An 11,997-nucleotide genomic window follows, 5' to 3' on the forward strand; every position below is an offset into this window, starting at 1 on the left:
GGAAGTGTTTTATTGGGACGGCTCTTCTGCAGCCCGATGTTTCACTAAGAAGAGTTTTTCCTTCTTTACATTCAAACTTTGTTTTTGGACATTAGTCTCACACTCTGGTTTGGCTCTTCAGACTTTCATATATGAATAATATAGCTGCTCAGGAGCACACACACCACGGTTTGAGTGTGTTTACCTTTGGTTAATTGATTCATATATGTGATAGCAGTGTTTTTATCTTGTCTGCAACAGCAGTGGTTGTCCTCAAGCGTCTGAATGTCAACAGTAAGAACTGAAGGAGATGTGAGCAAAAGCAAACGTGGCCTAAAGTCGAAAAATACTTTAATCCTAAAGAAGGTTGTTTCAGTGATCCGTTTCAGGAAAACCACTAAACCTTTGTGTTCCAGGCTTTGCAAGCCCCTGCCTGTCATGAGAACATGGTGAAAGTAGGAGGCTACATTCTTGGAGAGTTTGGGAACCTGATTGCTGGTGACCCACGCTCCAGGTAAGGTGGTTTTAATCTGATAAGGTAACAAGTCGACAGTCGAAATGCTGGGTAATAAGCCCGTCTCCCTGTCATCTAGCCCCCTGGTCCAGTTCAACCTTCTTCATTCCAAGTTCCACCTGTGCTCGGTGCCCACTCGTGCACTGCTGCTGTCGGCCTACATCAAGTTTATCAACCTGTTCCCAGAGACCAAGGCCACCATCCAAGAGGTGCTGCGCTGTGACAGCCAGATCCGCAACTCTGATGTGGAACTGCAACAGCGTGCTGTCGAGTATCTCAAGCTTTCTTCGATTGCGAGCACCGATGTCTTGGTTAGTTCTCACCAATGATAAAACGACATTATGTTAATGGTCAGGGCTGCTTGGCTAAGGTAACCCACAACATGCGTTTCCCCTTCAGGCCACCGTCTTAGAGGAGATGCCTCCCTTTCCAGAGAGGGAGTCTTCCATTCTGGCCAAGCTGAAGAAGAAGAAGGGCCCAGGAGCCGTCTCTGTGACAGAGCTGGATGATAGCAAACGAGAGGCTGGGGAGTTGAATGGAGGGGCCGACCGGGGCCCAGACACAGCAGCCATGGCTGCATCTAATGCTGTAAGCACGCTTTCTCTAGTCTTTGTTTGCAAAACTCTCAGCTTTTCTTATGTTTTCCATTTAATACAACTTTCCTGGTTTCCAGTCCACCCCGTCACCATCAGCAGACCTGCTGGGAATTCGCTCTGCTGCTCCCGTCGGTGCTGCTCAGACCAATGCTGGCAGCCTACTCGTGGACGTGTTCTCTGATTCAGGGCCTGCTGCACCTTCTGCTGCTGTGAATGACGACGGCTTCCTGAGGTGAAAGTTCATGTCTTGATGAACTCTTGAACTAAGCTTTTAGTCAAGTCCAGTATGGGTGGCTGTACAGAAGCTGTGAGCCTGCAGAGCTGTGTGAAAAGGAAATGAAACTAAAACCAGCTGCTCAAAGTCAGCACCCTGTGAACTAAGAATAATCATCAGCTTTGGTCGTTAGGACTAACATTACAAACACTCGTGTGTGGTGATTGTGGGACATCACAGTAACAGCTCAAAGTAACATCTGTTTTCATACAATTTCATTTGTGTGCAGTGGTGAACCAGCCATAAGATAGAAACAGCTTAGACTGCACCGATCAGACAAAGGTGCACGTTTGCATCGTAGTGCAGGGCCCAGCGTGGAACGAAGTTAGCTTCAGCTAGAAAGCAGGTTTGTTCTGTGCACGAATGTACCTGGAGGTTAAAAATGACTGAAGTGCAGCAGAGCTAAAAGGAACAACACTGTAAGACTGACTCATACTGGACTGTCTCAAACATCACTGGCAAACTTTGCTGTTTCTTTACTGTGTGGTGAATGTAAGATGGTTGTGGAGCTGTGTTTGTGCTTTTCAACTACGATGCAGGTAGTTACAGTCTGTTCATGTTGTCACCGGTCACTCTGTCTTACTTTGCTCTCTTTGTCTTATATGGACCTGCCAACCTGAAGACATTTGTAGTTGGATGTTGTATCTGATGCTGCGGTCCAACGTCTCTTTGTTGATGACTGGTTTTTCTTTGAGAGCCGCTGTTGATGTTAATGATTGGTATAGCATGAGATAAAAGCACAGGCGTTTCCTCAAAGAGTAAATATGTACTGCTTCAGGTTTGGCTCTCAAAGAAAAGTTCGTTCTTTGACTGCTCAGGCCATAACATGTATTGTGCTGTGAAATACTATGATTACTTGTTGTGTTCCTAACTGTTAAAAGCACCGCACTGTCAGCAGGTATATTGGTATCATAAGGCTGAACTGTAGCGTGTGACGTAGGCAGTGGGTTTTTATTTTGAATGTATAGCAAGAAAACTGTAGGAGATAAAAGAAAGTCAAACCCTTAACAAATGCAAAGCCCTGAAAGATGCATCTGGACCTTTAGCTGGTCCACGTTGGCGAAGTCTTGTCAGAAACTGTTTCAGTGAAAGGGTGGCTGGACCTTTAGGGTTCACAAAGAAGTCGTCCCACTCAATTATTAGCAGTGTATACTCAGCCACCTACAACGCTTCCAAGCACCTCACCACCATCCCAGCTCCCATGGTGAGGAACACGCCCCACTACATCAAAAACTCTGACTTCACCAATAAGGTCCACAAACTGGGGCTCCATCAAATCAAAGAAGACGGACAAGAAACGAGGTCTGACATTAACGAGGGAGAAACGGAAGGACAACGGAAGGACATTGTCATGTAGGTTTAGCAGAGAAAGTCAGGAGGCATCCTGGTGCACTTCAAACTCAGCCACACCCTCAGACAACAAACACACCTCCCAAACACTAGCTACGCAACATGGGGTACGCAGTGCAGCACACGAGGAGTGCCACAAACACATGGCACAACATAGAAGAGCCACCTGGATAGCACAAGGCTCGACTACATCGGCATCTAAAGGTCAAAGGTCACTCTTCCAAGGGTGCCAGGGTTCACATTCTGAGAAGGCAGATGGTTTGAAAGAGGCCATGCATGTCCACTGTGAACAACCATCTTTGAACAGAGGGCGGGGCTTACGACACCAGCCGTCTGCCGTCTATAATCCAGTTCTGAGATCCCTTCCAACCCCCACTCACTGTTGCAGTCACGTGATCTCAACAGGGCACATGATGGTGTGAGCCAGGCTCTCATAATTGTTTCACCTGCAACCTCTGGTGATGATAAGCCACGCCTTCATGCTTTGGCTCATGTAAATGGAGCACATGATCCGTAGTGGGTCAGCCCACTATCTTTAAGAAAAAGCTTTAAGAAACGTAAGAAGTCGAGTCACAGTTGGATCGCAGCGTTTCTGATCTGTGGCAAACGGAGACGATGGACTCGGTATGAGCTTCAAGGTTGGCAGGTCTGCTTTTTTTAATCTTGCTATGTATGTGACTGTCTTTCGTCTTTTTCTCTTTCCCTTCTCTCCATTCCCCTGTGTTTGTGTGTGTGTGTGTGTGTCTGTTTGTGCGGTTACACATCTGTGTGTTTTGATACGGATGCGTGTCTTCTCCTGTCCTTCACCATGATTGACACTGACAGAGATCTGGAACAGCCCACTGAGACCTCCGATTCCCTATTGGTGGAGGGTTCTGGTGACTCGGAGTAAGGGACCAGTAGTAACCTACAAAATTAGAACTGGCTAAAAAGATGCAACTCGGGCTTTTGTTTTTTTCATTGAAAATGTCTTTAACATGTATGTTACTGAGGAGGTGACTTGTTGCACGTAAGTGAAGTAGCTTAGTCAAACTTGCTGTTTTGAGTGCAAACTTTTCTGCTGTCAGCCACATGGTTTGTAGCAGCAGCAGCAGCAGGGAGCACGTTACAGGGAACGTGCTCTGTAAACCGTCTGCACTGCTTCATACAGGGCACGTACACAGTGCCAAAGGCCGCATTCAATTTGGTAGTTGCTCGTCTAAAATTGTGGGTGATCGATATAACACTGTCCACACAGGAGTAGTGAGAGCAGCAGATCCACAGCTCTGTAGTCAGTACAACACACTGCCCTCTTTTCTGGGCTTTCCTTCTGTGATAAACCACACAGCAAAAACACTCGTTCAGTCAGTCTGTCCTGATAAAGTGCTTCTTGCTGGTGTCTGGCTGCTGCCCATCCCATCAAGCTTCTGGTCTCACTCTGAGCTGTGGTCCTGAATTATTGCTCTGCTTCTCCTGTCAGGTGCATCACAGTAATATAACAATGCTACAGATTAATCTATAAAAGATGATTTTGTTAGTACATTTACTATTAATATTATTTTCAACCTGTAGGTTTGTGAAGCCCTGGGTATCTCACGGCCCTTTTCCGTACTCAGCTCACCTCGACTTGGTCTTTAGGCTTTTCCATTAGGTGGTACCAGGGACTTTGTTTTAGTACCTACAGCCCTTTTTCATTACTACCTACTGGAATCGACTCGGCACGGTTTGCAGGGTTTTCCATTAGGTCACAGTACCTGGTAGCAGGTACTTTTTGGTACCTGCTTGGCGTTGCTTTCACAAAAATCAGAACGGCTACAGAAAACGACGGCGTGTTCCCCAAGTGTGACGAAAAGCTACAGACCCAGCAGCAGGTATGCATTCGCTTCGACGTCCACCTTTGTTGCATATTAATTGTGCTGTGGGACGCGCACACACGTTACTATGACGACAAGCACGCAGACAAGGTACTACTGGGTTGTAATGGAAAACCAGTCGAGTCGTGTTGATCCAACTGGCCACTAAGTGGCGTCGCACAATGAGTCATAAGAGAGAGCGACTCCTTTATGAAAAACAAAACATCCATGTTTTAACCCAACAATGACACAAAACGTGGTCCCCGAGCCACAAGGCCACACACCAACAGCAGGTACACCATCGCGTTGTGTTGTGTTTGTGTCGCACACAAACTCTGCACTTAGTACTCGATTGTAATGGAAAACGACTGCAGCCGAGTAGAGTTGCGTCGCGCCGAGCTCAGTAGGTACCAGTGGAAAAGGGCTATAAATATATTTGCCGTCAGCTTATTTGGATGGGTAAGAGCACCATCGTTCTTTCAGACACCCGTTTGTTTTTCAGTGGAGCAGAAGCTGATATCTTAGTCAAATGCATTGTGTCTCCATTGATCCACAGTGTCTCATATTTTGCTGTGGTTGATGCACCTTATTGGTAATAACCTTTAACCCCCCCAGAATGCTTGTGCACAGCAGCAGTCCTGACTGGTAGGAGAACATTAAACAGACTGTAGATGATCATTACAACTGTAAAAACATGGAAACACTGTCTAGCAACTGCGGGGCAAATATTGTGCGCACATTAAAACCATCATTAATGGCATCACATTTTATGTGCACAATATGCATGTTTAGTGCTGATGTTCACCTAGTTTTCTTTAACGTTACTTGAAGCCCTGCTTATTTCTTTAGCGGTGGGCCCGTGTGTTAAGCAGTGAGTATAGAGCTATTCGATGCGGGCCTGTGTGAGTATTGTACCACAGATGCACATTCAGAGTGCATGGTGAACTCTGCACTGTGTGTATCATTCACCTGTGAAGTGCTTGTACTAACCAGCTCTGCATTTTACTTTATCTTTATCTTGTTGCCAATTTTCATCACACTGTTCCTGTTTACTGTGTTGAATGAGTTGCTCTCATTTCCCATTTCCACTCTTACCCATTCATTCCTTATTTGTCCTGTTGCCTATCTGCTTCCATCCCTGCTTTGTTCTTGGGCTGTCCCTGCATCCTTGCCCTGTCCTGTGGCCTCCCAGCTCTGCTCCTCCCTCTGAGGATCCTGCTCCTCCTCTGTCTGAGGCAGATGAACTTCTTAACAAGTAAGCTTCTTCTGTGTCTAAACATTTTCATGCTGTAGCTCGGCATAAAATTGTTTGATTCCTTGTCAAAAAGAGTCCGCACACTTAATTAAAATATCAGCTCTACATAGTTCTGCTGCTGTTTTTAAAAAGCATGTACATTAGAGGCCCTACTAAGTCTGATTCATACCACTTTCCAGTGTGGATTCTGTATATTTGAATACAGAGTTCTGATTACATCATTCATACAGTGCCACTTGTGTACTGATCCAGTTCCAATATTTAAAATAACGGTTTAATTTGATTCCCCTTCGTTTGTCAGGGTAACCTGTAAAAGATTATTTGGTTATTTCTGTCATTTTTGAACATTTTCAGCTGTGGCAGAACAGATATCAGACAGTTTGTAACTGTTTGGTTAACACATATGTGGTTCCCGTTCAGGCGATTCACTTGGTACAGTGCATATAGTATGGGATATTCTTTAATGCCTGTAGTGACGTACGTGTGGCTCTGCCTGCACGTATATCACTTGTCGCCGGTTCTTAGGCTGTTCTCACTGAGGAGCAGAACCCCTCTGCCAAGCTGGGCTAGCTAGCTATTGTTAGTCATCTCTGCTGTCGTCTCACACACCTGGTGTGTACCAATACCAGAGATGTTCCTGGTGACTCATTTCTTAGTCGACTAAACGAGGGAAAAAAGTTCGACCGACTCGTGTAAAGCTAAGAACGCTCCAATATTGCACTGAATTTGAGAACCATTTAATGGATAATGTCAAAAACTGTCTTAACAAAGGCATTTGAAACATTAATCACATTCTTCAGTAACTGTTAACACCACTCAGCTGTGTGCAGGGGCAGCAGCTTAAGAAGGGTAGCTCAGACCTGCCTCTCTCCAGCCACATCCTCGGGGTTAACCTGAATCGTTTTCCAGAGCAGCCCATAGATGTCATTTCTCCAGTGTGTACTGGGTCTACACTGGGACGTCCTCGCGGTAGGACATCCCCGGCCAGGAGGTGACTGTTCGCCCCTGTCCTCAGAGGTGGGGTTTCTCTTTGGATGGCATGCCCCTTCTGCCTGGTGGATGTCTATGCTAGGAGACAGTTGACTGGGCCTGAAGCCTTAATCACAAGCTCCGGCACTCGACCCTAAAAAGATGCTTGTGGACTCCTCTCCCAGTCTAAACCAAACTAAACTAAGCAGGTGATGCATTTCTTGCAGACACACTGGGTTCTGCTGGTTGCTCACCTGCTTCAGCTTGAGCCTCCTCTCCGTGGTTGCTGCGAACTGTTGCTACAGGTTACCGATTGCAGTTCTCGGCCAGCGTCAAACGTCTGAGCATGGAGTGCTGCATTTCATCGCCACCGCTCTCAGTTAAGCTGGGGTGCTGTCTGCATTTGTAAACGATGTTCTGATTGTTGGGCACGATGGCCTATGTGATCACTGTCGGGCCACGTTCACTGTTAAAGGTGAGCGTTTGAGGGCCCAGCATGTCGTAGGATGGGAGATTCAACAGTGGTCTCTTAGAGGCAGGGTGGGACATGTTCTTCTCCTGTGTTAAAGGGGTCTCACTCTGCTGCTGTAGTGCAGTGTTCATCTTTCTCCGACAGCCAGCCATGCTTCCTGGTGAGGGAATGGAGGGCACACCCTGTGGTAGCAGCCCAGATGTGGGATCTGCTTTCCCTCAGGGGAACATTCACTGTCTGATGTTGCTTGTGACTCCCGTTTGAAATCACTGGATCTATAAAGTTTCTTGGAGGAGTAGAGGTCTCATCAGCCGTAACACACCGGGCCATGATATCCCAACGTATATGTGCTGTACGTGTGTTCACTGAAGGAACCAAGTTAGATCTGATCCCATCTTATTCTATCTATGTGACTTGATGAATGTTGACATTAAAGCAGTGGCTAACAGATCACTGCACCCACAGAGGTGAGTCAATTACTTGCTAAATATCAAAATTAGGATGCAGTACTGTGCAAAAGCCTTGAACCAACCCCAGCTCTTTATAGTGTTTGTTTGTTTTGGGTTTTTCCACTTGGTGTCTCTAAAGACCTGTGGAAGTTTGTCTGTGGACATTAGCAGCATTCCTTTCCACTCCTTGCATCTAACATTTTCACAGGAACATTTTGATTTTGCTTCTTTAACATTAACCTATGATTGATGTTGTGTACACATGACTTAGGTTTTATCTTGTTGCAGTATGTTGCCTATGAAAAATGCCAAAGACAGCAGTTTGACAGGCATAAAATAGGATTTCTACACCAACGAGTTACCAGTACTGGACTGAATATCAGTAGCAGCAGGAAGTTTGTGGTTCAAATCATCCTCAGTGTATACGGGGTTCTCAGGAGAGAGGTAGAAAAGAGAGCGTCTTCTTTAAACTAGTGGAGGCTCTAATGGTTTGGGGCTGCGTGTTGTTGCTGAGAAGTACCATCAGTAGATCTCTTTCCAATTTTAAATAAGAAAGAGGCTTTTGCACAATACTGTATAGCTGATTATCTAAGTAGGACCAGTTTTGTCAAATAGCTGCAGGGATGTTGTTCTTGTCATTTCACTGTTCGTCTTCTCCCTCCCAGGTTTGTGTGCAAAAACAACGGAGTTTTGTTTGAGAATCAGCTGCTGCAGATCGGCATCAAGTCAGAGTATCGTCAGAATCTGGGTGAGTATTACATTGGGGGTTTTCTGCTTACTTCTTATACCTTTTCCTACCAATACATGTCTGATTTAGCAAGTAATTCATTATGTTTGAATGGCTATATTGTGGTGTAGCTCTTACCCCTCAGCTGTAAAAAGCTGTGAGGTGTCATCACCCTGCTGGGGAGGCAGTGAGTGTGAGTCTCACTAATCTCAACCTCAAATTCAAAGGCAGAGATTTTCAAATGTATACCACAGGTGCCTCTGCTGCAGGAGGCTGCCAGTATTTTACAGTTTGAGATTATGAACTGCACAGACAAAGTACTGAGCCACACCTCTTCATTCATGAAGGGTTTTCAGTCTCAGTGCCACACTCACACAGACAACATGAGATCAATTCAGTCTGCCTTTACCAACATCTATGAAAGAATCCGCACTGAACTTGAATTACTGCTGCAGCGAGCTAGATTGTGAGTAGGAGTTTTCCCCTCCTAGATCTTGCACGATCAGGAGCCCCAGGATCTCATCCACAAAGTGGAAGACCAGGGTCACAGGGTGCAGAGCTGTATGGTAGGGGTGGGCGATATAAACAATATACGATAGAAACCATATAAATTTGGCCAACGATAGAGATTTTGACTATACCGCTCTACCGCGATAGCGCATGTTGATGATGTCATGAAGCTGCGCCTGTTTTGGTCGAAAGCATCGCAGCGGCTATTGTCACTACCCGATCTGTACCGGAAACCCAATCGGTACCCCGCATGCGCGAAAGGTTTCTACTTCCGGTCGTAGCGTTTTACGATAGTTATGGGTCAGAGTATCTGTTAAGATGTTAAGAATAACAAGTATATCTTAAAATGTTTGCAATAATGAAGCATTTCAGTACAATGTAGACAAAAACGAAAAATAAAAAGAAAGTTACGGATCAGGACTCTCCGATCCTTACTGCGCATGTGTAAAGTCTGACCGTACAAATCGGGTCTACCCGATCCGTACCGCGCATGTGCAGATGTTTTCTTCTTCTTCTGTTCGTTTAATGGCAGTTTACTCCCCAGTGTACGAGGATACCGCCACCTGCTGACCGAGCGAATAAACCCTATTATAAACTGAATTATCGTCATTACAAACGTGTGTTAAATCTGATTTAGCGATAGTCGAGTGTGTTTATGCTTGTCTGTGAGGAGAGGATTGTTGGAATAGTGATGATGATGTGCGCTATCACTGTCAATTGTCAGTAAACACTTAATCTGGCTGATGAATCTACACGTGAGATATTACAAAGTCTGCATTATTAACTCTGTAATTAGACGCCATTCTTCTTATTTTACGGCGCTGCTGCTCAATCGGGGGACGCTCTCTGTTGAGGAGAAAAGCATGAATTTCTTTGTATACGGATTATCCATTGTTTAAATGTCCCGGGCAGTCGAAAAGGAGGCAGAGCTGTTGAGAAATGCTAGGAGCTAACTGGGCGCGTATCATTCAAATATATTGAATGTCGCAATGTTGGCAAAGAGAGGAAGTGACGTAACATTTGCGCATGCGGGGTACTGATCGGGTTTCCGGTACGGATCGGGTAGTGACAGGCTACAACCATTATCATCTGCAAATGATGGCGGGCGACAGTCACAGCAAAGAGAGTAAGCACTTCTGAAATATGGGGAAAGCCAAAAACTGCGTTTCCTTCACTTCTGTAACATTGATTCATTAATGTTGAATTCTCTGGCAGCTGCTCTATTCCCATGTTGTTGCAGTATATTAATGACTAACTTCGTATTGTGGATGAATAATCTCAGTTGTTCTCCTGACTGGAGTTTGGCCCGTGTACAGCATCCTGCTATGCGATTGCATTTGTCCCTGACCACCAGAATCCCTCACGTTAACTTTTATCGAGTGGGAAAAAAAGTTGGCTTCATCCTCCAGCTTCACTGTGCTAATGTTATGCTAACATAGCTGTGTCGCTAGCAATCACGTAGCACAACATTATATACCAGCTAGCCCAACGTCAGTAACCCTACAAACGCCACTGCTGTTTAGTTTTCTGTCTTCATTTATGTTGGAAGTGACAGCAGAGCTGTATGTTTGAATTAGTTTCAGAAATCTCAGTCAGAACATGATATGAAATGTTTAGGTGGAAACTAGCGAGCTAACTTCCGCTAAGTTCTAACTCCGTTAAATGTAGTAAATTCTGTTTTCATGGATGTAAAACTTAATTGTTACACCTGGTAAAGCAGCAACGCTGATGATTTTATTAAAGATGAAAGAATTCAGACAGTTTTTAGCTCTCAGTGTTCATTTGACTTTGGGACCTGAAGATGACGGAGTTTAGGACCCAGATTACTCCGTGAAGCTCCTCCCTACGGCAGCCGTAATGCTCTGACCATCCATCAAGCAGCGCGGCTTATCAAAGCTGTACTAAAACATTTTTTAACAGATTTCTGCCCAAATTGGTTCGAGGTCAGTAAGCACAACCAGAAGTCATACATAAGGCACACTCGCGATTTAAGTGTGGAAAATACGTTATACAGAAGAAAAGAATATATCGTTACCGCACGTGCTTCAAACTATAACGTGATATGAATTTTAGGCCATATCGCCCAGCCCTAGTGTATGGTGCACAAAAGCTGCCAACCTGCTGCAGAAATCCAAACCTCTGGCATTAAGAAAGCACAAACATGGCATTGTTTGCTGAATGTCGCCAGAGAAGAAGGTGTTTGAGAGTCTGGAGGTGTGGGGTCTAAATGACCAGGGGCACCGTCATGAAGGCAGCAGTCAAACAGGTGGTGGTGGGATGTAAGGGGTCTCCTGTGATGACGCTGGGTTTCCTGAGACAGGAGGAGCTAGCAATGGCCTCCAGGGGTGGCAGATGGAGGCCAGTGATTTCTTTGGACAGTGTTACTTACCTTCCACGTGGCCTCAGTAGGGCCCTGCATACCAAACACCCAGGCAGTAGGACAGCATGTTCTCTACTGAGGACTGGTAGAAGGCCAGCAGCAGCTTCTGCTCCAGGTTGTTCTTCCTTAGGACAGGGAGGACATGCAGCCACTGCTGGGCTCTGGCACCAACACCCTAGTTGGTGTTGTGGGTCCAGCTGTGAGTTTAGCAGAAACCTGAAGGTGGAGACTGCAGCAGACTCGTTTATCACGAGTGGGGAGAAAGCTGTCTGAAGTCCACCATAAGATCTTTTGTTTTTAGTTCAGTTTCAGGTGACTTGCTGAGCACCAGCGGGACAGATTGTCTCCCTCCTTCCTGTACGCTGTCTTATCTCCATCACAAATGAGCCTGAGCACAGTGGTGTCCTCTGGGCTCAAGCCTCTTTATTTGCTGTTTGTGCATTAGACCAGCAGCCACATTGGAAGTGCAGAGCTCTCTGTCATAGGAAGCATCTCAGCATGCTTGACAATGATGGTTGGTGTCCAGCAGGGGGCTGAGGACGCGACCCTGTAGGGATTGAGTGGTGAGGACCTCTGGGGTTATGGTGTTCAGTGCTGGCTCAGCGCTCTCTGAAAGGCTGATGCTAATGGGAATTCCACACCAGTAGATGTTACGATGAAGATGCATGTACTGATTTATATACTGCATGT

The 11,997-nt window shown here is 45.7% G+C and overlaps 1 protein-coding gene across 3 annotated transcripts in view; it reads left to right on the plus strand.

Moving 5' to 3' along the window:
- Positions 1 to 11,997, plus strand: part of ap2a1 (adaptor related protein complex 2 subunit alpha 1) — a 37,820-nt gene that overhangs the window by 21,190 nt on the left and 4,633 nt on the right. The window contains exons 10-16 of one of the 3 annotated variants that reach the window (XM_080300637.1): positions 396 to 493; positions 573 to 804; positions 893 to 1,081; positions 1,167 to 1,321; positions 3,539 to 3,601; positions 5,738 to 5,800; positions 8,356 to 8,438. In XM_080300637.1, coding sequence (XP_080156763.1) covers positions 396 to 493; positions 573 to 804; positions 893 to 1,081; positions 1,167 to 1,321; positions 3,539 to 3,601; positions 5,738 to 5,800; positions 8,356 to 8,438 — 883 coding nt within the window. The remainder of the gene's footprint in view (positions 1 to 395; positions 494 to 572; positions 805 to 892; positions 1,082 to 1,166; positions 1,322 to 3,538; positions 3,602 to 5,737; positions 5,801 to 8,355; positions 8,439 to 11,997) is intronic. The other 2 variants (XM_080300638.1, XM_080300639.1) reach the window with 2 other exon arrangements.

Source organism: Astatotilapia calliptera, chromosome 4 (assembly GCF_964374335.1).
Source record: "Astatotilapia calliptera chromosome 4, fAstCal68.1, whole genome shotgun sequence".
Lineage (NCBI taxonomy): Eukaryota > Metazoa > Chordata > Actinopteri > Cichliformes > Cichlidae > Astatotilapia > Astatotilapia calliptera.